Here is a 26,016-nt window from a genome sequence, read left to right on the forward strand (position 1 = left end):
TCTTCCAAGAGGAGAAAACAGTCAAAACCTATTCAACATCAATCCTTGCGGTCAGAATATTCGATTGCTAGGGTCAGATATTATATGTTTTGTTCAAATTCATCCATTATTTGCAGACCTAAATGCTCATATTATTCCCCTTTTACAAAGAAATCAGCCTCGTCTCAGACATTACAAAAACCACTTTTCATTTTTTGTTTTTGATAAAAAGATCAATATACCAAAAAGGATGTTACATCACAATAGTTCCTATAACATTCAAAGGGGAGGGGGATTTCACTAAAGCATAGTCATTCACAGTTCTAATACTGTAAAAAAACAGAAGATTTTAGAAGGACTTGGATGTCCTCAAGAAGCAGAATCAATTTTCACTAGTCACCAAACAACCACATATCCTAGAATCAAAATCAACAATAGCACTATATTATTTGATCAGTTAGGTGTTCACCTATCCAAGACCAAGATAATTTGACAGTCATAGGAATCAAAAGATGCTATCCTACAATTCAAACAAATAAGCAATATAATCCAAAAATATTTTTGCAACATTTATTCATACTTACAGGAATTTGTTTCCCACTATTTGACTTTTTTATTCTAATTTTGCCTGAGAAAAGAGAAGCTTGAACCTAATAACTTATCATGCCACTCAACACACGGAACTTGAACTTATTATTCTATTCAACCTTATTTTTACAAGTAAAAAGATAACATAAATATAGAAGACTGCAAAAGAGGGGGCAACGCTAGGATCATATAAAACAAACTAATCTACAACATTCTTAAGATGCCTTCTGAGCAGAAATCGAAGGTCTTCTTCTTCTTCTTCCTCCTCCTCCTCCTCCTTTGTTTCTTTTTAAATTTAATTTTATATTTTGTTTAGGCCTATGAAGATCTCCTTCACCACAGGGATTAAGAGAGAGATTCTCAGTAAAATGCAGAGAAAAAATGCATTAGCATCTGGATTGAAGCCACCTGATTTAACCTTAGCTCTCTCTGTAATCATCTGCAAAGAAATTGAACGATCATGAAGTCTATGGATGCTAGAATACTATTATTTTAACATGGGTCAGTCACATATAAACAAGATTGATGATATAAAAGTTAAAAAACTGCTGTGGGCTTCCAGCATGTTGCAACAAATTTAGGATTATCCAAACACCAAGAGAATTTAAAGTAATGTCATCTTCACATTGGGATCTCAGGTAAGTAGTAGTATGCGAAGAGGCTTGGTGTCATTCAAGACGCTGAAAAGTATAGAGGGACAAAAAGTTAAGAAGCATCTCATAGCCGACATCACTTAATAACCTATAGGACCCCACATTCCTGACCCTCAATTTCATTAAAATTGATAACAATAACACTCGTATCATTTCTATGACAATTTTTCAAATTTCATACCAAATATTAGAATCTTATACACCATCATATTTTATACCTTGGCATCCAAATTACCAAACAATTTGACAATATTATAACAAAAGTTTTGATCTAAACATATTGGCTAGTAATGCCGCTCAATTGCACATACCATAGTATTGTATCTTTTCTGAGAAACGATAAACTGTTCTGCATGGCATAAATCTCGTATACAAAACTCACTTAGTAGTCGTAGAAGTATGATTCCTTTGTACAGTCGTGTGCTTAACATTGCTTTGAGCAGGAGACACCTTTCTTCGGATCTCGATTGGCATAGAAGTCATAATCGTCTAGCAAAGATGTTTTTGCTAAGTACCTCTTGAAAATATTGAGCATTTCTATGCCTTGCTTTAGTCCAACCTACAATTCATATAATGAAAGCAATATATGTTTTTCAGGCCATATGCAAACAAAATACTGAAGCATCATAACTAAAATTGCCTTTGATTCATCACAAACTTCCATCTAAAGTGAAGTTTAGTATCCTTCAACTAGTTATCAGCATCCAAAGGAAAATATCTGAATGAAATTACTTTATACTAGTATATACAAAAGATAGAACTTAGAAGATCCTTACATCGTAGCATAATCCGCTTTATCTACGTGACTGGAAAAAAATTGATTGCAGATGTTTTTAATTAATCTCGAAAAGGCCTTCTGCTTTTGCTACCAATATTATCATTACAGTTTCTCAAAATATTCTGAAGTTACCATATCAAATATTCCTCGGCACCATGATTACCAGTTTAATGTACTAAAATATTTTCAACTCATAAGTTTCCCCTTTTCCTAACTAATATGTTTAACTGTTCCCATCTCACTAAATAAAACGTGTGTGGGTCAGTGTGTAGGAAGCAATCATAACATCAGAAAGAGAGTGATATAGTAATTTATATTTTGGTCCAAAAATGACAGAATGCACCATGAAAACATTCAAATGTGCACTATAATAATATTAAAAGCAAAAGCTACCTCTTGTGTATCCCTACTGTAAGTCACAGGCTGGTTATCATTGTTTGGAAGTATAATGTACCGAAACTGGGTGTTGGGTACGTCCTTAATTATGTGCCACCTGATTGGGAAGAAACCATAGTATTTTTTCCCTTTCCAGAACCTCATGTCTTTGTTGAAATCTACTGGTCCAATCATCTCAGCTACTCCAACGAACTGTCCACTACCATTGACCTGATTTGACAATTAATGACACTTCATCAGTTAAATTTTCTAAGGTAGACCTGATCAATAAAAAAGAGAAGCAGTAGACCAAGTCACTGATTTAAAAAATATATATACAGGTAAGTTGAACATGCGTCTTAAAAGGTGTATTGACATACTTCCACGTCTCTTCACAAGGGCTGCTTGTCTCTTGTAAACTGATTATACTTGACATTTTTTTCATAGACAATTAAAGACAACACTTTCAGAAAATGTATTGTGTAACAAGTACCATGAAAGGAAAATAAAAACATGAAAGAAACATAACAGCAAGCTTTATCCTACTAGGTGGAGTTGACTAAATGGATCGCATGACTATATTGTGCTCTATAAAAATCAAATATTTGAACAAACTGTTAACAAAAAGATCCCGTTCAAACTCAATAACTTCATTGAGTGTTCTCTTTAGATAGAAACACATATTTAGTGACTTTTAAATTTAACAGTAAAACATTACCTAAATGATCATAGTCATTAAAGGGAGTGGATTATTACTTCTTTCTCAAGGAAGCAAAATCCAGGAGAGAACTTAAAGAAAGACATTCCTAAGAAAGATTAAGATCCATAATTCATATCATAGAAGTTTCCTTACTGTCTGTATATGATGAATTAATTTTCAAGTAACACCCACAATAACATAAGCATCCAACATGATAAGATTATTTGAATCCTATTCAAGAGCAGAGATTTCATATTGAAAAATATGAACTTTCCGGGCACACCTACAACAGCTTCTGTTCAATATAGCACTTTCAACACATTTGGATATCATATGCTGCCCAAGATAAAAATAAAGCAGTAATTCCACAAATTTTGATAGACCATGATTATAACAAAACAAATAAAATTAGAGACAATTCAGTGATAAGGATTTCAACTTACAGAGAAGAAGAGGAATACTGGGCACTTCTTTCCTGTCTCACTTGATTTAGCTTCAGCATCTAGGAAAGCTGCGTTCAGCTTCTTATTTCCATATGAAGTACTTGTCCAAACATTATATTTAATGGACTTGTGGATATCATCTTCATTAAAAGATTTAATCACATAGAAATTAGCATTTTCATATTGAGTCCGAAATTCAGGAAGGTTATATTTATCTCTAGAGACTGTAAAACTAAACGTTTGCTTAGCAGATGATGGCTCTGATTGAAAGTTCCTATCATAACACCTAGGACCACGAATTAGTTCTGCTGACATTTCAGGTTCATTGCTCCAACTTAATTTGTCTTTTGACATAGTTTTGTCACTCATACTCAGGTCTCTCCTAGTTAGCTGGGAATCACGAGGGAGAATAACAGGTTTTTGGTCAGCTAATGCAAGAGCACTAGGTAATTCTGGTGACTTTTCAAGCTTTGCATTCCAATTTAATTTGTCTCTTGACATGGGTCTACTCTGTGCTCTCCTAGTTGGCTGGCAGCCAGTAGGGGGATGTACATTTCGTTGTTGGCTAGCTAATAAATGGCCATGAGTTAGTTCTCGTGACTTTTCATGTCCTGGGTTGCAGGTTAATTTATCTCTTACCACGGGTTTGTCATCTATACTCTGTGTCCTTCCATTTTGGCGGGAGTTAGTAGGGGGTAAGACAGGTTGTTTTTGCCTGGCCATTGAAGTTGATTTTCCTACGGGGTTGTGAACCCTTGGCGTGCCAACTACAGAGAAGTTAAATTCCAAATGAGGCACCTGCAGCATAAAATATTGACATCAAAACACCAATGTTTGAGAGGAAGTCCTTGCCCCCCCCCCCCCGGGGTGTTTATGTATAATGCAATTGATGTACATTGTTTCTACTATATAAATAGGAAGAATGAATGGAGAGTGACAAATAAAATACTAAATACGCTATGATAAAGTATTTGCATCCTTCATAAATCATGTGAACTAATAAGCTGGGAGGTAGGCAAGCCAATAATGACTGCAGTAATTTGGTAAATAGTTATTACAAATGATGCGGTAGAATAAATATCCCACAAAGTGAAACAACAGATCACCTTCGTTATTATTTTCTTCATTTTTGTATCAGGCGTGGACTTGGGAGATTCACCAGTCAAGTTGTCATTTGTTTCACCTGACTTCAGATCATTCACGTTTTCTGAAGTAGGAGATTTTGGACTGCTTTTTGCAGTCGAGACGTCATCAGTTGTTCCATTTTGGACATCATCAGAAATTGAGATCTGCGAATCGCAAGGCAGCATTTCTGTTGCAAGGTCAACAGATGGTTGAACACATCCTGTGGAAGGACAAGCATGGTGTTTGAAGATAACATGCACTACTATCCAAAAGATTCACATAATTATACAAGTTGTAGGCAGGTATCTATAAGCATTGTCTGTTCACATACCCTGCGGCCAAAACAAGGGGCAAATGTTAATTAAAAATACTGATATTGGCAGACGGCCATGCTTGCTACATTTAAAGTTTCCAGAAGTTAAATGATCAAGGTAAATAATTGAAACATACTTCATCAGGGCAATTTGCATCAACAATCGAATCAGCTTGCATCTCATCAAATGCTGCAAAATAGTGAAGTAACATGAGACTTTCCTCCATTAAAATACACAATATCTTCCATATGGTTGTTATTAATAAAATGATACTCAAAGCCTTTGCATCAAACCACAATCATCAAGGATGTGAAGAAAATCTAAGTTCACTAACATATCTGTTAATGATATAGAGCGGGACCTTTTATTCAGTATTGACTAGAAAGTGCCAGTACTATGAACCAGAAGATTTCGTCTTATTTTTCTTCTAACTCCTACTCCTAGCCAATCCAGTATCCACAGATTAAGATTGCTTTGTTTCCACTATTTTAATATGTTTACCAATGATAAATGGTTAGGGACTTGAGATGCATAGAAAAAGCATTACTTAACAGGTTCATTTACTTTATAAAGATCAAACAACAGCAGCTGAACTAAGCCAGTTGATTATATTTTCAGAATAAAATATAAATGAATCTTTGTATCTCAGATTCTAGTAAAATTATACTACAGTACCTTTTGACTGGTGATTGCAAGAGATCAATTAGAACATTGAATCTCTACGTTATTCCAGCCAATTAACATACAAGCAAATCCTACCATCTCTTTTACTCTTAATAGAGCCCGTCTGAATTCAGAAATGCTAGTTTTCCTAGCTTTATTATTGGTTCCAATTACTTAAAGATATATAATACCACAAACCTCTCCTCCACCGGTAATCTAAAAAGGAACAACGAAATGCATCTGTATTAGATACAGCTACCAGTCACTATGGCATTTGTTTGAGTTAAAGTATGTTATAAACAATAAAATTAGCATAAAACCATTTAAAAAATACAACACACCCAAGAAATTAGGAGAAAAGCAAGATAAATTTGATTTAGGGGGTGTTTGGCAATATGAAAACCATGGTTTCAGAAGCATTTTTCCGCAAAACGAGGCAAATTCCTCCACATATTTATTTCGTAAATCGTAAAAGCACTTTTGAAACCATGGTTTGGTTTCTATTCAAACACCCCCTTAGCAATTTATAGAGAAGTCCATTGAAACTGAAGTTTATGGTACTTAAGATGCAGTAAAACCATCAACTACATGAAATGCTTACAATCAATGATCTTAAGACAATTACTCACATTCAAAAGGTGTAACAAGCACACATCACCACAAAACCCAAACACAAGACCATTTAGATACTTAAGCATAAGCGGCATGCATCTCAATGTCAATTCTGATTCCAACACTGTGTTGAATTGTCAGTTTTCAGGTATAAGGCATAGAAAGAGATAGGAAACCACGGTATCACTCCAAAACATGAATTAAACACTCAATTTTAAACACTTTTATCAATAATGCACCAATAAGGAAAATTACGTAGCTGCATAGCTTTTCATCACATGACTCAATGCTCGAAAGCATAAGGGTTAATCAAAATTATCAGTGATACAGCATATCCAAATCTGTATACGGGTATAAAGCATATGTAAATATCATATATCTCATGAAGCTATTAGAAGAATGAAATATCATAGCCCCAGAAAAAACAAAATCAAAATCAAAATATAAATATTGCATCGCAAAAGAAAAATAAAATTAAAAGAAACACGATCCATAAGACAAATCAGTAATAAAGGAGCCGTTTCACATCCCTCAATGGCCATAAAATCATCTCCTCCACCTTTAGCTACAACTGAAACACCTGAAAATACACATAGCATAAGAAATTTACCCACTTAATCTAGTTGGTTGATGCATCACCTAAACTACTAAGGATCTGCTTGGTTCTGCATTTGCTAAAATTATGATTTGGGGTAGAATCGACGCTGCAAACTTGGTTTTAGGCAAAACTAAGGTTTGCCGAAACCGAGCTAGCCAAAAACAGGTAAATGTGCTTCTTTCCTAGCAATAGTTTTAGCATGGTTTGGGAAAAAATGCACTGATTGGTTTTAAACTTCCCAATCTTGGTTTTGGAAATTGTGCTATTTTAGTAACCACTCTCGACAAAATGTGGCTTGGACTTTGAGACCAAGATTTTCAGCTTCCCAATGTTTTTCCAAACCGGCACTAAAAATCTACTCCCTCCATTCCTTGTTATATGAAACAACCACGACGTATATTTTTTCCTATGTATAAGAGATATTTAGAGGATGTTTTCTTTGTTAATTCACCGTTTTGTCCCCATTTAATTATTTATTTAATATCAATATATTTATTATCACACGACCTCGAAGCATCATTCCCTCTTTCACTCACATTCTCTCCCTTCCACAATCCTCTTTAATCTAGCAATTTCCTCATCCTCTCTCTTATACCATCTCTCCCCCACAAATAAAGGTATTTTTGAGAAAAAAATGAAAGTCACAGGTTTTACATGTTGACTTTTTTTTTTTATACCACATGTTGATTTTTCTAACAAATTTTAACCAATTTTTTTTAATCAAACCTGACTCGATTAAATGTCTCTTAAAAAAAAAAACAGAGTATTAACCAACTTCTGATCAGTATGCATCCTTTTTTATGTGAAAAGAATAATAGGACCAAAAGAGTGTGGAATCATAATCTAGTTATGTGATAGTTTTGAAGACTGTATTTTTACACGAGGTTCATAAGAGAATTAAACAAACAACAAACACAAAACAGAGAGACCTGTGTCCAAAACAGAGCCAGAAACAGAATTGGATTTTTCACTCATACAACAGAGCAGGAAACATATACAGTTTTATATCTATCCTGTCAGGGAGAAATAGATGGATGAATTCTGGCAGTAAAATCATTAAGAAAACAAGTGAAAGCATCATGAAGCTCAAATTACCTTTAAGATGAAACTCCAGAGATTACTCCTGACAGAATCTAGACACCTTCCAAATCCAATTCAGGTGAAGGTGGAGAGACTAAGCATATAATTTTTGGGGCAAGAAAACAGAGAGAGAAAGAGAGATAGAGCGAGGACTGAAAAGAGATGGAATAGAATACCAAGCAGATCGACGAAGCGAGACTGAGAGGAAAGCAAGGAGAGAATCGAGGGAGATATGAAAGCCGTCGAGGTTCCAGGAGACGGGGGCACGTAGACGTAGGGCTGTGAGAAGAAAGGAGAAGGGGAATTGGGGGCTGTCAGTCAGTTGCCGTTGATGTTTAAACGGAAATTATTATTGTTTGGTACGTTTGTCAGTCTCTCTCTCTCTCTCTCTCTGTATGTATACATATATTCCCTCCATCCTGTCCAATCAATCACTACAAAAAAGAAAAATAACTCCTCTAAATAACTAAAAAAGGCTAAATAATTAATTTTTATATATTTAAAAATTAAATAAGTTAATTATTTATCATAAATGTATGTTTTTTTAAAAAAATTATTCCATCAATCACGTCTATTAAAGTTACCTTGATAAAAACTTCTGAACAATTACCATAAAAATTATTTGAAGACAAAATAGACAAATATTAAAAATAAAGTAAAATAAAATCTTATACTTAGAATTAAATTAAATTTTTAGTTAACTTTTATATTTAGAAATTAAATTTATCTTAGATTAATTTTTTCTCTAAATTTATTCATGTTAATTGAGATTGTGTCGTGTGTCCAGGATTCACAAGGAATTTTTCAATTTAATTATTTTTCAATTTTATTTTTATTTAATGCTCCCTCCAGTATTTAATATTATAGTTATTTAATTAATTTGGGTGGATTAAAAGAATTATATAAATCACTTAATTATAATAAATATAACATGATCTCTTTAAAATATTCTCATATAATATTAGATTATATATAAATTTATAAATTATATAAATTATTTTTAAAAAATAATAAATATAAGAGATAAAATGGATTGAGATATTATATTTAGAACAATCAAATTCAACATATAATTAACTCTTATATTAAAAATAAAAAATTATATATTTTTAATGACTTGGTAGACAAATATAACTAAAGAATATAATTATATTTAATAAAAATATTAATGATATGATATATTAAAATGTTAAAAATAACTTTTCAATTAGAATTTATAAAAAATATGTAAAACAAATTTTGTTTGGATGTTATGAGTATTTATATTACCCGGTCCACGCATGCATAAAATATACGCCTGTCTTTCTCTCACCTCAATGAATATTAAAGGCGGAGGAGTTAGTGAGATATTTTTCTAAATATCAATAAATATTTCATTATGTCATATCATTAATATTATTTATCCAGCAAGTCATTAAATATAGAATATCTACAAGTTCTGATTTTAATATAAAAATTAGTCAGATATTGAATTTGATTATTATAAATCATATCTCAGTCCATCTTATTCCTCATACTTATCATTTTTTCAAACTAATTTTATATAATTTATAAATTTATATATAATATATTGAAGAGATCATGTTATATTTATTATATTAAAGTCATAAAATTTTTGTTTGTGGTATTCGCAGCATTCTTAACTCTGCACAGAACTAGGCAATCTTCTTAAGAAAGTTTAAAATTCGAAGGCATACCTCCTATGTTGTTATTGTTTTCCTTGGCCATGATGAAACCCAAACATTTAAGTTAGTGAAACGACAATCTTCTGATCCTCTTCTTTTTTGCAACTCCTCTGTAAAACTTGTGTTGTGTTGAATTATTAAAGTGGTACCAGTTTTTCTATGCATCCTAAATTACATTAATGTTGTCTCTTACAAGAAGAATTTACTCAATGATCAACTCCGTTGCTCTCATCCTAATGGTATCCTGAAAAAGGATATCAACACGCTATTACAGTCTTTTTTTAATTACTTTTTTCACAAAAATGATGTTATTAGTTCCTCATTCTCTAACATCTTCAATACCTAACTTAGCAGTACTCCTCTAATCATAAATATAAGACTCATTTTGTAATATAAATTAGATTATAAAATGAATTTTAAACCTATATTTAGGACGGGGAGTATCACTCCTTTCATTTTATAAAATTAATCTTTTTATCCAAAAAAAAAGCAGAGGAGTGGGTTCCCCGATTTTACATCCAAAAACAGTAACTTACTGATTTTAGGGGTAAAATTGTATTTTTAAATAGTTAGATGTTAGGTGCACCTTCAAAAATAGTTCAGAGTGTTAAATGTATCTTAACCCTAAAAAGTATAATAAACATGTGAGTCATGAAAAAAAAATTGAATTCTTTTATCTCTTCTACCCTTTTTTAAAATTTAATAGTACGAATTAAACATTTATAAAATATTATTATAATTTTTATATAAAAATATATGAATAAATTTAAACTATAAAATTTGATTTACATAGTTCACAACCATAAACTATTATTACAGAATAGTTTTTTCCCATTTTTTTCGCTAAATAGTTCACAAACTATTTGAATTTATTTATATACTTTTATATAAAATTATAATAATACTTTTATGTAGGAATAAAAATACGTGGACGAGGAGTAAGGATAGGTTTCTGTATTTAAAAAAAAAAAAAAGGTTAGGGTAGGCTTCCATGTGGTCTAAGTTATCATAATAAATACGTCTTTCCCTTTCCATCCCCTCTCACTGTAGTAAAAAGCCAGGAGAGGGGAGCGTGGGTTTAACGCCGTTCTTTTTTTGGGGGGGGGGGGGTTTGAAGAAAAGGTGCGAAAAAACCAAAAAAAAAAGGGGGAAGAAAAGGTCAAAGTGGATAAAAAAAAGAAAGATGTCAGGTTTTAAATTATTTAAGTTAAATTAAAATATACATTTTCTGTTTAGCCTTTTAATTTTAAAAGACATATTTTTAATTATTTAACAGTAAAATTGTTAGTTTTAGATGATGATTTTTTTATATCAATTATAGTTGTTTTAACAATTAAACTTAATACGTTCACATTTAAAAATATTTTATCAACAATTAAGATCTCAACATTATTATTTTTTGTGAACAGTTGTAAGGTTAAAGGACTAAAAGTATATTTTTAAAAGTTAAAGGACTAAATTAAAATTTTGTGCAAAGTTAAAAGATAAAAAATATATTTTAGCTTTTAAGGTAATATTTAAATCCATTCAGAAATAATAGACATACACAGAAACATCCTCAAAAAGAATTGAATTAAAATATTATAAATTGGTATATGTAGATTCTTGGGAATAATAATAGGTTTGACGAAAATGGGGTAAAGCAATGGTTGCCGTTTTATGTTGGAACATTTAGAAAAAGAGGTGTGATTAGATTTTTAATGGCGAAGAAATACAGATGGCTTGCTTTGAAGCCAAGTAAAGGGATGCAGTTCTGAGTTATTGCCGCTAAAAAAGCGAGAGGTTGCTGCAACGGTTCCCACCTGCAAAGGGGAGAGTTAAAATTACCTTGGATGAGTCATTTATTAGTCTTTAACATAAAATCTAGTTAAAAATTAAATTTAGTCTTAAATATAAAATCTCAACGTGTTTCACCTTTCATCTTTTTTTAAAATATCTTTATTAATTATAAAGAGTTTGCACCAAAAGATAATTATTAAAATATCTTTATTAATTATAAAGAGTTTGCACCAAAAGATAATTTTAATTATCCAACACACGATAGAAAATGATAGTTTACAGAAATTAATATACATTTGTATAAATAATCAATTTAACTAATTTTTAATATCTTCAAATTACTTATTTACTCTTATATTATCAGTTGAAGGTAATACCTTGAATGCTATTGGTGGAGGAATAATTTGCAGAAATATTTCCAGGAAAATGATTGGCGGTTTGGGAAGGAAAATTTCGTTTATGGCCTGGCGTATGGCTCTTAAACGGTGTTTTTTTTTAACAGTTTCTAGACTTGGGGTTCGTGGCTTACTGTAGAGGTGACTGTGAAGAACTGTGCAACTTCTTGTTTGGGGGCAAATAAGAAGGAAGAATTACAGTTAAATTCCATACCTGAGCAGCATATAATGACAAATTTTAGAATAGAAAATAATCTTAGGACTTGTTTTGTAATTTTTTTCCTTATACGGGACTTCGTCGTAATTCTTCCAAACAAGAAACATGTGACTATAATGTACGGATCTAATTAGAGTGCTAAATTTGAAAATTTTAGCAAATGCTTGTGTTTTTCTTGGGAGGTGTTTGGTAGATCTAAAAAGCACTTTTGAGAAGTGTTTTTACATAAGTTAAGATAAAACTCTTTTTATATAGTTATTTCGGATGTGTTTGGATTGGCTGTGGCAAAATTGATTTTTATTTTACCTGACTTTTACAAACATAAATTATGATAAAAGTTAGTTAGTGTAATATGATTTATGTTTAAATTGACTTTTATAAAAATCAGTTTGATAAATTAAAACTTTTTTGGATGGATAATGAAAAAGTAAATTTAGATATAAAATGACAAAAAAAGACATGAGTTTTATAATATACTACCTCTAGTTCTTAATACAAGACTCAGTTAACTAATTTAGGAAGAATAATGAAATTAAATAAATTACTTTAAAGTATTTATATTTATCATTTTGCTTCAAATTCAATTTGCTTGACTTATAAACTAATATGTAATCTAATGATACACATAACTATTTTAAAAATATCACGCAATATATAATATTAAGTAATTTATTTTGCTTTTTTAATCTATTTAAATTAGTTTTTTAGGGTCTTATATTGAGAATATGTATACAAGTTAATAAATTTTAGAAAAATAATAAATTAAATTAATTAAATTTTATTATTTAATTTTTTTCATCTTAGAAAAAACATCAAATTATTAGACCAAGATAGGACCTATTTAAACACCCCTATCTTTCTTTTTCATCTTTATCCCCTCTCTCTTGATGTTACAAACACCAAAAGCACAGCTTCCCAGCAATGCACATTAATGAACATTTCCTCTAAAAGTTGATTGGGTTAAAAGCCTACCCAAACAACCTTCAATTTGATTGGGTTAAGAGCCTACCCAAACAACCTTCAATCTCCAAATAGGCTTTGCTTGCGTTTCACAAAGTTCCAGGCACACTTGATTCTTGAAACGGCAATTCAAAAATGTGTTTCATATACTACATTTTTAAGACTATCACGTAGTTTCTACTTAAACATTTTTTAGTGGGTTAAGGCACCAGGACTGCAAATTTTCTGGCAGCTTTTGATGTGAAGGGGATGTGTGGTGAGGGATGGCTCACTAAAGCACCATTTTCTATATGTGATATCTTTCTTGCTGATATTTCTAGTGTGCATAATTCCGCTCAGGTTGCTTGGTATGATTTTACTGAGAGAAATGAATGGCATTGGATAATGTTGACGGACTGTTTGTATTTTTATTTTATTTTTTGGACCGTGTAAGGTTTTTTTTGTTTGTTAGCTTGTAATTATAGGCTTTTTCTTTCCTTAGTGGTTTCTTTCGGCTTTAGCCACCGGTGTGTGTGTAATCTCTTCTTTATCAATTAATAAAATAAGATCTTTTTGGGCGAAACAAACAATAATGAAAAATCCATCACTAATTTCTTTTTTCGATAGTAGGGGACAATGTCTCTTTTACAAACAAGTTGGTATCTAAATAAACGGAAAAATTAATCAACATATAGGTCCATATAGTTTCAATTAATTTTTAATAAGCCATTTATACTTGATTTTAATTAGTTCTTATAGTATTTAATTCTTTTTATTAAGTTACTGTAGTTTCACCTGATTTTTAATCAGGTTTATACATATTTACATATATATTTTTATATCAATCACCTTAAACTACAAAATTTGACTAAAAAATCATGTTAAAGTAGAAGGATCTGATTTTTTTTTGGGGGGGGGGAGGTCTTGTAGCTTGATGGCATTGATACTCTTTTGTAAATGAGAGGTCACAGGTTTTAACCCTGCTTATAACCTCAAGCACTAATGTTTGTCTTTTTAATTCAAGAAAAGAGTGGGAAAAAAAACTTTAGGAACATTCATAATTAAAGTGAGATGAAATAATAAGGACTTGATTAAAAAAAAAGGGAAAATGACAGTAAACTACCATGTGAATTTCAAAAAGACAAATCAGGCACCTGAATAAGCAAAATGACAAATAAGGCATTGGGTATCAATATGGAATTTTGATTTTTGGCCTAATGACCGAATAGCCCTTATTATGTTTGAAAACTGAGGAGATGGAGAAAGGGAGAAATCACCTCCTCCCGGCAAAAGCAATCCCCCCACTTGGTGAAACCAAATCCCCCCACTCGGCAAAACCAATCCCTCCACTCAGCTAGTGAAACCGAATTCTCTTACTCGGAGAAACTAATCCTCCCACTCGGCGAAACTAAATCCAAGCTCCTCCAGTCACCGAAAAAGGTTCTTTGAAATCACATTGCCGCCGTTGCAGGAGTAAAGTGCTGTCGGTGAAATTGGTAACCGTCGCAAGAGTAGAGTGCAGTTATTTGAATATATGTAATGTATCTACTGTCATATGATTACTGGTTTTTGGTAAATACTATTACGTGAATGGTACATTCCATTACACATGTAGTTAGTATGAAAGTTAATGGTTCAATGTTTACTTTGATGTACTTCAGGTGCAGTCATTTGAATATATGTAATGTATCTGCAGTTATATGGCTACTGGTTTTTGGCAAATATTGTTTCGTGAATGGTGCATTACATTACACAAAGTAGTAACTCTCACTATGAAAGTTATAAATATACCACTATGCGTTTTGTAAAATTTAGCGTGAAATTGTATTGTTTTTTATAGAGAATTTACCCCGCCCTTCACAAAAGGTTGCAAAGCCCATTGAAGAAGTAGTAAATATCATTATGAAAGTTGTTATTCCCAATATGTATTTTGTAAAATTCAGTGTGGAATTGTTTTGTTTTTGACAGAAACGTTGCCCAGCCCCTCACAAAAGGTTGCAAAACCCATCAAAAAAGTAGTAAATCTCACTGTGAAAGTTGTTATTCTCATTATGTGTTTTGTAAAATTTAGCATGGAATTGTTTTGTTTTTGACAGAAAAGTTGCCCACCCCCTCACAAAAGGTTGCAAAACCCATTGAAGAAGTAGTAAATCTCACTATGAAAGTTGTTATTCCCATTATGCGTTTTGTAAAATTCAATGTGGAATTGTTTTGTTTTTGACAGAAACATTGGCTAGCCCCTCACAAAAGGTTACAAATCCCATTGAAAAGGTAGTAACACTCACTGTGAAAGTTGTAACTCCTACTATGTGTTTTGTCAAATTCAGCATGGAATTATATTTTTGTAGAGAAAAGTTGTCTTGCCCCTCAAAACAGGTTGTCAAACCCCTCGAAGAAGTGGTCAAATTCACTTCGCGAGTTATAAATCTCGTTATACGTGTAGTAACATTCTGGGCAAATGATTTAACAATACTTGAAAATCAGCCAGCTTTACATTTCCTGAAAATAGTTTGCAAATCCCCTTACATACAAATCCCCTTGCAAATTGAAGAATCTTTTTCGGTGACTGGAGGAGCTTGGATTTAGTTTCGTCAAATGGGGGGGTTCGGTTTCATTGAGTGGAGGGATTGGTTTCATCGAGTAGTGGGATTTGGTTTCGCTGAGGGGAAGGATTAGTTTCACTGAGTAGGTGGATTGGTTTCGCCAAGTGAGGGCAGTTTCTCTTTCCCCGAGTGGGGGGATTGCTTTCGCCGGGAGGAGGCGGTTTCTACCTTTCTCTATCTCCTCAGTTTTCAAACATAATAAGGGCAATTCGGTTTTTAGGCCAAAAATCAAAATTCCAAATTGGTACCTGATGCCTTCTTTGTCATTTTGCTTATTCAGGTGTCTTATTTATCTTTTTGAAATTCACATGGTATTTTACTGTCATTTTCCCTAAAAAAAATATAGGGAGTTGATTACAAATTATAGGGATATGTAGATTAATTTTTTTTTCCAAACGAAAATTAAAGTTTTTTAAAATAGTGATGGATTTTTATTATAACAACATAGCATTTTTTATATACTAAACTGATGTTTTATTCATTCCTCATTCTCCTAAATCTCTTAATAAAACAACTTTAGTTGTGTAATTCACTTTTATTCTATATAGTTACTCATTTTTAAAAAAATATTTTTACCCAGGGACAGATTTATTTTATCTTTATATGGCATTTTCCTAATAATATTGTTATTTTAAACTTGCTTTTGATTCAAGGTATATAGTTCAAACCTATTATCGTGAAATTTATTTGCAACTTATAAAGATCGAGCATAATTGTATTTTATATTACAAAATTTATTAATAATCAATATATTTCAAAATTTGCACCCATATCTTTTTCAATTAAAGTAGCCATAAAGTCTTTAAGAACCACTTTTTAAATAATTTGATTTTTTTTTGTAATGTTCTCAATTAAAAAAAATAGTTTACCTATGGCTCCTGTAGCCTAATGATTAAAATGAATAATAACCATAAGATATTGTTATTTAATTTTCATTAAGTATAAGATAGAGGGACAAGAACCTCTCAACATTATATTTATATTTTCAAAATGTAATTTTTTATTATTTATTATTAAAAGAACAATTATATTAAAAAATGAAAAATGTCATTTAATTTTAGGAATATTCAGGTCACATATTCTCAAATATTACATGGCCCTCTTTATAGGGTTTTCATGAAAGTCCAATTTTCTCTGTGCATGAACTTGTAAGCCCTTTTATAGGCATCCTCCAAATACCCTCTAAACTTAACCAAATCTAACTTCACATTTTGCTCTTTCAAATATATATCCATTAGCTCTATTGGCCACCCACCCTTTTGTAAAGCACTTGGATTTCTTAGCATTACACTATCCTTTCCATATTTTCCCACTAAGCTACTCTCTTCCACTTCAATGTGATACTCCATGTACTCCAACTTTAACCCTTTTCCAACCCTCCCAAAAAATGTTTTTGCCGCCCATTCAACCCCTATCGGAACAATTTGCATAAATACCGATCCCGGCCGGAGGAATAATGAGTGCATGAGCGCGGCACCATGAACGCCGATCATAGCATGGCACGAGCTGACGAGTGCGTAAGACTCATGTAGTGATGTGTTCTCTGTAGGCTCAAAAACAATGACATCAAAACCTACTTCTTCCATGTCTCGGATTACTTCTTCTTGGTTCAATATTACTCGACCAATGGCACCTTTTCGGCTCACCAACACAAGTTGTGGTCGAAAAGTTAAATCCTTTGGTGATAAAATTTGGTTATGGTGGTTGCCATATGCTTTATGTATGGCATCATGAAAATGTAAGTATGTCTTTGAGTTTGGTAACAACGTGTTGTTTATGGTCATGAAACCATGTGAAATGAGACCTATATGGGCGGAAGGGAAACAATGGGTTTTGGTTTCGTTATTTAGAAAATAACTGGGTGCTTGCTAAATATATTTAACAGATCTATGTACTTGATGTGCCACCAATTAGAGCCCTCAGATAGAACTATCACAAAATCTTGATGGTTAGGGAAAATAGTGTTGACGGTAATGAACAAAGGGATGAATCCATCATTGAAATCATGGAAGAAGTTTCCGGTGTACCCGGTGGCAGAGAATACCAAGGCCGGCGCGTTATGATAGGCCTCGCATTTTGGGCCTTTTGGGCCTGAGATCAGAGTGACCTCCTTGATTTCGGGCATTATATCATCATCAAATTTTCTTGGGTACGGCTTAATCTTCTCCACAATTTTGGGCTTGTTAGATCCTGTAGGGCCCATAATATAGAATGCGGCTGTAGTGGGGTCCACAACGGTGGGACCTCTAATGTTGCAGAGATCGTAACGGATGGAGGTGCGGTCGCAGCTGATTTCGCCACGTGCCTTTTCTAATTATACAGATGGAAAAATAATCATCAATATCATAAATATTGTTAATAATATATAAAATTTTAGTTTTTCATGACAATTTTAACACAAGATAAAATAGAAAAATTAATCCATTTAAATGATGCGCGCAATTGAAAATTTCAAGATTTGACCAAGGAAGTATATGATGGGGAATTATGTTCCATATAATACATAAAATGGAATAAAGCGAAGAATAGGAAAATATTTTTAAAATAAAAACATTTATATTTTAATATAAAAATAATAAAAATTAAAACGAAAAAATTGCTGAAAAAATTCCGATGACAAAATTTATTTTGCAGAGGTACCTAAAATTTATTGAAAAACTCTTCTTCATCTATCTGTAATTTATTTTCTATTATGTATAAAACGAAAATTTGAATATAGACGAAGATGTACACAGTCAAGAAAAACTGCACTTAGGGAGTGTTTGGATAAAAACCAAACCATGGTTTCAGAAGTGCTTTTACGGATTACGAAGTAAATATGTGGATGAGGTTATCTCGTTTTGCGGAAAAGTGCTTCTGAAACCACGGTTTTGGAGCACCCAAACAGACTCTTACTCAAGGATTTGGATCCTTGTGCACTTTGGAGTAATGAGTAATTTTTCAAATTAAAAATTATTATATATACAAATATTACATAAAAATAATAATAAAAAAGTTTCTATATAAATTTGCTCTTTTTTCTTTTGCAGCTATTACTAACTAAGAAAGTCACCCACACAAATTGAAATTTTATGGAACCTCTTGAAAAACTTAAAGAGACACAAATTCATATCCCAGATCGCAAGATATATAATCAAATTTTTCCTGCTCAATTAAACATATATTCACATGCACTAGAACATCAAAATGGATATCAAAACCAGTTAAAAATCCTTTTCTAAACTGGGAAAATAATGATGATGTGAGAGAAATAGTATAATGAAGGATATGGAGATGGAAAATGAAGGTATAGTACCTAGGGGAGGCTGGTCTGTTGAAGTTGCAGAGTGATTAGAAAGTGATGATGTGAAAGGAATATCAGAAGATGACGACGACGAAGAAGAAGAAAATATGAGAGAGAAGATTGCAGAGAGCTGGATCTGGGCAGTAACGAAAATGGCAAAGAATAAGAGAGCCACCATTGGTAAGCTCGGAAGCTTGAAGTTGAAACCCCTCATCTGCCGATTGTTCATTTCAATTCACCAAAGCCTTCAAGCCTCCCTCTCTGTGTGTGTGAAGTGTCTGTAAAAGAAGCCGAAGAGATCGTATATAGGTATATGAAGGGAAAAGCAGAGAACCAAACTTATCTATGTAAATGATACAACTTAATAATCATTTATATTATCATTCGAAGTAATTAATCAATTCACTACTCCAAAAAATTTAAATTGATTTCTTTTTATTCATGCATTCAAATAAAAAAAAAAGTATAAACAAATATGCAATTGAATTTGACACCACATCTTAATATAAAATTTATTGATATCCCTTACAGCAGAGGTTGGTCGTAGTACCTTTTTCTTTTCTTTTGGGGGGGGGGGGAGGAGTTAAAATTTAGGTGAGTTGAGTCTTTAATGACGGCTAAGATTAGATTATGTCTCCAAACCCAAAAAATATTTACAAAAGTACATGTAGATTGTTTACTAACAAAACTGTCACATTAGCATAAGATTTGATCTGTTGATCTTGTAAGTTATAAGACAACTTCTTATCAATTAGATAAATTTTCTTTTTGAGTAAAAACTAGAAAAACTTTTATTAGCTTTGTAAAAGCTCATTTTCTCGTTCCTAGATGTGGGTTTCGTTTTGTTTCCAACTCAAATCTAATCTTGATGCTACTCCTCTAATCCAATTCATAAGGCACAAAAAGAAGAATTTTTTTTACTATTTATAAGTCATATTATTAAATTTTTAAGGTAAATATACTATGTTGTTCTTCATTTATTAATATGTAAATTGCTATTTAGACATTAGTTGGAAAGTGCATATATCAAACAAGGATAAATTAAAAAGTTTTTAAATTTTACAGTGGAGGAAATGAAGCTTAAAATAAGGAAGGTAACATCTTGTTAAGCTTCTATCAACTTCTTAAGAATATCACTAATTAAATAAGCATGTTTTTTTAAAAATACTACCCCTGTTCTAATTATAAGATTTCGTTTATAGACAAATGAGGTCTTATAATTAGGACCAGAAGTAGTAGTATATTTATCACATATTTACACCTTGTAAAAAAGAGAACACAAGCTTGAATGACGAGAAACGTACTTATTAGGAGGACTTTAACATTAATACTTCCGGCTAGAAGAGATTAATCTCAAATACAAAGTAATTTGAGAATACTCTAAGTTTACATCCAAAAATTTTATCTAATTTTTTGTTTTGGTCTTTAATTTAAAAAGTATGTATTCACTTCAGACATAAGAGCTATTCGAACACTTGTGTTTTTAATTACAGTGAAGTATTAATTAAATTAACAAACTTTTTTTAGTTTATCTCAATTAATTAAGTAATTTTTATATTTTGGATTGAGGAATATTTTTTTCTGATGACAAAAAACAAAGAGGGTATTTTTTTGGTGGTACACAGCCTTTGAAACTCTTTTCACAGCGCAGGGCCCTAGCTTTGTTGTTAGGCAATCAACTGCTTATTTATGATAGTTTTGCTTCTTTCTTTCAAACTTTGCTCAAAATAATGAATTAATAGAGATTTGAAGCCTAACTAGTCAATTAATTAATATTATTGCAACGACTTACCTCATTCAAATATTTTGTTGCGACGGTGAATATAAAAAAAATTAATGATGTCCTTCAAAATAAAAAAAGCATTAAAAGGAAAAAAAAATATAAATAACGGTAGCAAATCTTCACAAGTAATTCCTAAACCTAACAAAATCCAGAATCTCACATCTTATTATTAATTATTTTCTTTTTTTGCCCTTTACCACAAAGCTGGCAATTGAAAACTTTCATTATTTTTTCATTACAAGAAATTAGTGTTTCCCTCACGAAATTTTTTTTACATAATCAATGCCGTGAGAAATTTTACCATGGTAATGGTAGTGAGAGTTGTTTAATGTGAAAGGATTCGGTAAAAGATTTGCGAATTAGGATACATATTAGGAAGTATTATCTCTAAAAATGCGATAAATGATAAAAATCAGATTGGTCACTAAACCGGTTAGGATATTGATTATGTATCAATGAGCTGACATAATTATGATTAAATTAGGATTAACTTATTCATGATTAAAATAACATAATTTAATTTAATTAAAATGTACAAAAAAATCTATATATGACCCGGAAAAGTAGAGTACAATAGTATTTAACACCTTGATTGTTGTTTTCTTGTTGCATCCAAGATTCCTAATTTTAATTATAGTACATCCAGTACCTTAAACTATAAATAAATTAGTGTGTTAGATGTAATTGGACAATAATATCAGGAAGTGTTAGATACATAATAAGATTAAAGTGTTAGATGCCATTAGAAAATAACATAAGGGTATTGGATATTACTTTAAATAATATTCAAATACTCAATGTGTTAATTTATAAGTAGATAGAATACTGATATATAAACCACATATAATTCTACCAAATAAAATTATTAAAATATAAATCTGACAGGCAAAAAAATACCCAAAAAAAAATCTTCCTACTGATTATTGTCAAAATAGATCGGCGAATGTACTTCAACATCTTTTTGAAAAGCAATAAGACGATGACAAAAATTGGTCAAAAAGAAAAGATGCATGACCGCGGAGATCGCGCGGCATTTGCGGCAAAACCGTGACCTTTTATACTGCTCACTTTATTTTTAAGAATCGTTCTTAAGAGTAAAATAGTAAAATACCCTCACCTATTTTATATTTTACCGACTTTTTTTATTTTAAAAATACATTTAAGTCTAAACTGTTAAATTTATTAAAAATATTATAAAAATAATTTTTTCAATTAGAATTTATATTAAAATATTTTTTATTAATTTACTCTTCATAATACTAAATTCCTAAATTTTAAGTGCAAAGTTTAAACAGATTTAAAAAATTTTCCTTAATTTTATTTTTATAAATATTTATTTGTTTAATTTTTTTTATCATATTGAGATGAAATTAATTAATTAATTTAATGTAAACGTAAAAAATCTGAACAAAAATTTGATTAATTCTTTAAATAAATATATAATAAACTAAATATGTTATAAATTTTTTTAACATAATTTTTATTTCAAAATTTAAATGATTTGTATAGTCTCTTAAACTTAGACAATTTATATTATATGTTAAAAAATATTTATCTAATACGTTTTCTAGCTATTTTTAAAAAATCTAAATAAATAAGTTTCATTATGCAATAAAAAATTAAAATTATAAAATTTTATAATATAATCAAAATTAATAAATTTTATTGCATATTAAAAATTTAAAAATACATACTTATTGTATCAATTTTATTCTACCAATTTTTAGGGCCATGTGCCTCTATAAAGATGAGCTTTCAAAGTTATGTTCACATCACAATCAACAATAAATTTGGCGCCATTCATGTGTAGACAGCAGCATCATCACTTTATTGGGATTTCAAATGCGTCACACTTCTTCCTTCTTAAAAAATGTCACAACCGTCAATTATTGCCATGTTTAGAGGCAATGAACATGCCACTCATTTTGTTTTGAACAAAAGGCCAAGAAAACAAAAGGCATCATTTTTCATTTGACTTAGAGAATATCTAGCAAGCAAAATAATATATTAACATTAATACCATTCCCTTCTCCGCAGACAGGAATGTTAAATATATCCATAAATCCTTGTATATATATTATTTACTTATTTTAATCAATCAATCCAAGCACAAAATTATCATTTAATCCCTTTATTCTAATTATATTCCACAAATTTGGCCAAAAATTATATTTACCAAATAATTGTGACTGAGAGTTTGAAGTAAATAAAATTATACTATGAAAAAGAGTGGCGGTAGGCTAACAATTCCAATCCATTAAATGTAGTTAGGCTTAACATCCCTGTTTGTTGCTTTTCTGAGGGAATTTGAAAGAGGGAAGCAAAACTCATTCGTATACATAAATAGTTGACAGTTGACTTGGAAACAACGAAGATAAGGTCTTATGAAAACCAAGTCTATTATTTTTGATGAGACAACCCCTTTTGAATATTTTTTTATTACAAAAAAAAATTTTTAGAAGAAGCTATCTAATTTAATTCAACAGTATTAAAATTTTACATAATAGTACTATTTATATCGAATTATCACGTAAAACAAAAATCAATGCCAACAATTTTTCTCAATTCACAAAGTATATATGTGGAGAATACATTTGGCTAGTGCCCTTATGAGGCAATGTTGCTAACAAGCTATTTTTTTTAAAAAGAATTTTTGAATGAAAGTTTTGAGTTCAACCCTTCATAAATATGACATATGAGTTCTTTTCGTTAGGTAAATAATGATAAAATTTTTTTTTAAAAAAGACATCATTGAGTGTGCATCTTAAATTACTTTTGAAAAATTAAAAGAAAATGATAAAAAGGGATTATATGTGGGCTCACATCTCATATAATTAGGTATAGCCACAAGAGAATGTAATTAATTAGAAGAAACCTGTACCTTTTTGTTTTTTGTTTTTGGGTGCATTTAGTTCAAATTTATACACTCTTAGACACAGTCACTGGTATATATTAGCGTTGTTGTGTTTGTGTTGTGGTTTGAGAGAGCTATGGGAGGAGAAATGAAGAAGATGATGAGAGGCTCATCAGCTTGGAAACTAAGAATGGTGGGCTTCTTGTCCTTTTCACTTCTCATTATTGCACAGATCAAGCTCTCTCCTCCATTGATCTCCCTCTTCTCTTCTTCTTCTTCTTCTTCTTCTTCGGGCGATCATCTCATTCTCAGATTATCACTTTCGCCTAATCATTCTGAAACTACTCCAACAAACCAGTCTTCCCCAGGTATGTATATGTATCTATGCCTTCTTTTGTTTTCTCTCCCATCTCTCATCAACATTAGTTTTAGTTGCACAATTTGACGGTTTGATTATCCGCAGAGATCTTGGATTTCAATATGTATTTCTTAGTTCTTTAGGGTTTGATAATGTGAACAGAGTTTTCTTCTGAGAATGAGATTTTCAGAAGAGAATAATAGGAGGACGGGCAGTGCCCGAAACAGAGGACAAATATTTCTACTGCGACCAAATAATAATAATAATAAAATAAATAAATTAATAATTTTGACTCAATTTTAATTTAGTTCTTAAAATTTAACTTGGTACATGTTAACTACTATAGTTTTGAATTAGTTGAAACTAAACTTAATACTTAAATTTAAGTTACTGTAAATTAGTCTACATATTTTTAACTATTTATAATTTTAGTCCTTAAGTTTCATAAAATGTATAATTTTATTTTCTGAAATATTGGGACTAATATTTTAAAAGATTAAATTATAAGAACTAAGTCATAACAAGTCAAAGTTCAAATATTGAGTGGCAATCGAGTCAAAACTATAAAAATTGAGTTGTATTAAATTAAAATTTAAGGAATGAATTATAATTGAATCAAAATTATAAGGACAAAAAGATTAATTTTTTCTAATTATTTTCATATGGTTTTCAAGGTAAGAATATTTCTTAAAGTATTATTCAACTATGTAAGGATTTCAAGTTACAATTCGTATTTTTTTTTTGGGGCCAAATATACTTAATTTTATTTTATATAATTTTCTTTTTCAATTGTGTAATCAGAAGAGGCACGCGGTGAAATGAAGCCGGACCCACTTCTATGGCCGTCCTCACGCCCTCCGATTGCCTCCCAAATTAAATGCGATCGCACTGCGCACTGTTATGATTTCTGCAGCATTAATGGGCCCACCGTTTTGGACCCCACTACCTCTACTTTCTTTGTCATGGGCTCTGAGAGATCCAATAGGCCCAATATCTTCGAGAAGATCAAGCCCAGCCCAAGAAAATTTGATCAGTTCTTGATGCCCAGAGTCAAGAATATCACTATCATCTCAGGTCCAATAAGCCCACCATGCCAGGTCCAACACAATGTGCCAGCCTTGGTGTTCTCTATCGCTGGGTACATGAAAAACTTTTGGCATGCTTTTAATGATGGATTTGTCCCTTTGTTCATCACCGTTAATACAGTTTTTCCCAACGGTGAAGATTTTGTGATTGTGATAACGGAGGGTCCTGATTGGTGGGCCCCAGGTACGCAGATATATTGAAAGTATTCACGAAGCAGCCAATTATTACCCTTAAAAATGAGAACATAACACATTGTTTCCCTTCGGCTCATGTAGGCCTCATTTCACATGGTTTCATGGAAATAAACCCAACTTTGATACCAAACTCAAAAACATACATGCATTTTCGTGATGTCTTCTGTGAAGCCTTCGAAAGCCACCACCACAGCCAAACCTTGTCACTGAAGAGTTCGACTACCCGACCACGACTCTTGTTCGCGAGCCGAAAAGGTGCCATCACACGAGCGATGCTAAACAAAAGAGAAGCAATACGGATCATGAAAAAAGTAGGTTTTGATGTGGTTCTTTTTGAGCCTAACAAGAACACATCGTTACGTGAGTCCTATGCACTTGTTAGTTCAAGCCATGCTATGATCGGCATTCATGGCGCTGCACTTACACACTCGGTGTTCCTCAAGCCCGGATCAATATTGATGCAAATAGTTCCAATCGGGCTTGAATGGGTGGCACAGACATTCTTTGGGAGGGTAGCAAAGGGGATAAAGTTAGAGTACATGGAGTACAAGATCAAGCCGGAAGAGAGTAGCTTGGCCAAAAAATATGGGAAGGACAGTTTGATGGTAAGAGATCCCACTGCTTTACAAAAAGGTGGCTGGCCACCAGAGTTAATGAACATATATCTGTTGGACCAAAATGTAACATTAGATTTGGATAGGTTTAGGGAGTATATACAAGAAGGATATAAAAAGGCCAAGATGTTCATGCACAAAGAAGGAGATGGTATTTGATCGCTAGTTTAATTAAAAGTGTATTTTTATTTTAGTATATTATTATAGGAGATATTGTGCTTCTAAATTCAGTGGTGACATTATGAGATAGGTATTTTTGTCAATCACATTAAACATGGTACCAAAACAAGAAGATGATATATTTGTTGTATTATTTGA

At 31.6% G+C, this 26,016-nt stretch overlaps 1 protein-coding gene and 2 pseudogenes across 3 annotated transcripts; 1 reads left to right on the forward strand and 2 right to left on the reverse strand.

Moving 5' to 3' along the window:
• Positions 1-478: 478 nt before the first annotated feature.
• On the reverse strand, positions 479-25,781 carry LOC114758765 (uncharacterized). Of its 3 annotated transcripts, XM_028947852.1 has the most exons (9): positions 25,770-25,781; positions 12,289-12,294; positions 7,924-7,973; positions 5,093-5,144; positions 4,623-4,863; positions 3,517-4,314; positions 2,392-2,604; positions 1,603-1,779; positions 479-1,006 (listed from the first exon to the last, which is right to left on the reverse strand). In XM_028947852.1, the coding sequence occupies exons 4-8, from the start codon at positions 5,131-5,133 to the stop codon at positions 1,645-1,647; spliced, it is 1,428 nt and encodes a 475-aa protein (XP_028803685.1). In that variant the 5' UTR covers positions 5,134-5,144; positions 7,924-7,973; positions 12,289-12,294; positions 25,770-25,781; the 3' UTR covers positions 479-1,006; positions 1,603-1,644. The 3 variants fall into 3 exon arrangements, with proteins under 3 accessions (XP_028803685.1, XP_028803686.1, XP_028803684.1); XM_028947853.1 differs by lacking the exons at positions 7,924-7,973; positions 12,289-12,294; positions 25,770-25,781 and adding an exon at positions 8,085-8,245; XM_028947851.1 differs by lacking the exons at positions 12,289-12,294; positions 25,770-25,781 and having other exon boundaries at positions 4,623-4,861; positions 5,091-5,144; positions 7,924-8,245.
• Positions 16,630-19,042, reverse strand: LOC114758744 (alpha-1,3-arabinosyltransferase XAT3-like; annotated as a pseudogene).
• LOC114758763 (alpha-1,3-arabinosyltransferase XAT3-like) lies at positions 23,584-26,016 on the forward strand (annotated as a pseudogene).

Source organism: Neltuma alba, unplaced genomic scaffold (assembly GCF_004799145.2).
Source record: "Neltuma alba isolate B1F8T4 unplaced genomic scaffold, ASM479914v2 tig00010746_pilon, whole genome shotgun sequence".
NCBI classification, from domain to species: domain Eukaryota; kingdom Viridiplantae; phylum Streptophyta; class Magnoliopsida; order Fabales; family Fabaceae; genus Neltuma; species Neltuma alba.

What these genes read in the sequence shown, in the direction of transcription:
- LOC114758765 (XM_028947852.1), bottom strand. Translation starts at nt 5,133, where the DNA reads ATGCAAGCTGATTCGATTGTTGATGCAAATTGCCCTGATGA. An exon ending in TGAAGAAAATAATAACGAAG is followed by an intron (nt 4,315 to 4,622) that starts GTGATCTGTTGT and finishes TTTATGCTGCAG; the next exon opens with GTGCCTCATTTGGAATTTAA. An exon ending in ACAGTAGGGATACACAAGAG is followed by an intron (nt 1,780 to 2,391) that starts GTAGCTTTTGCT and finishes TATGAATTGTAG; the next exon opens with GTTGGACTAAAGCAAGGCAT.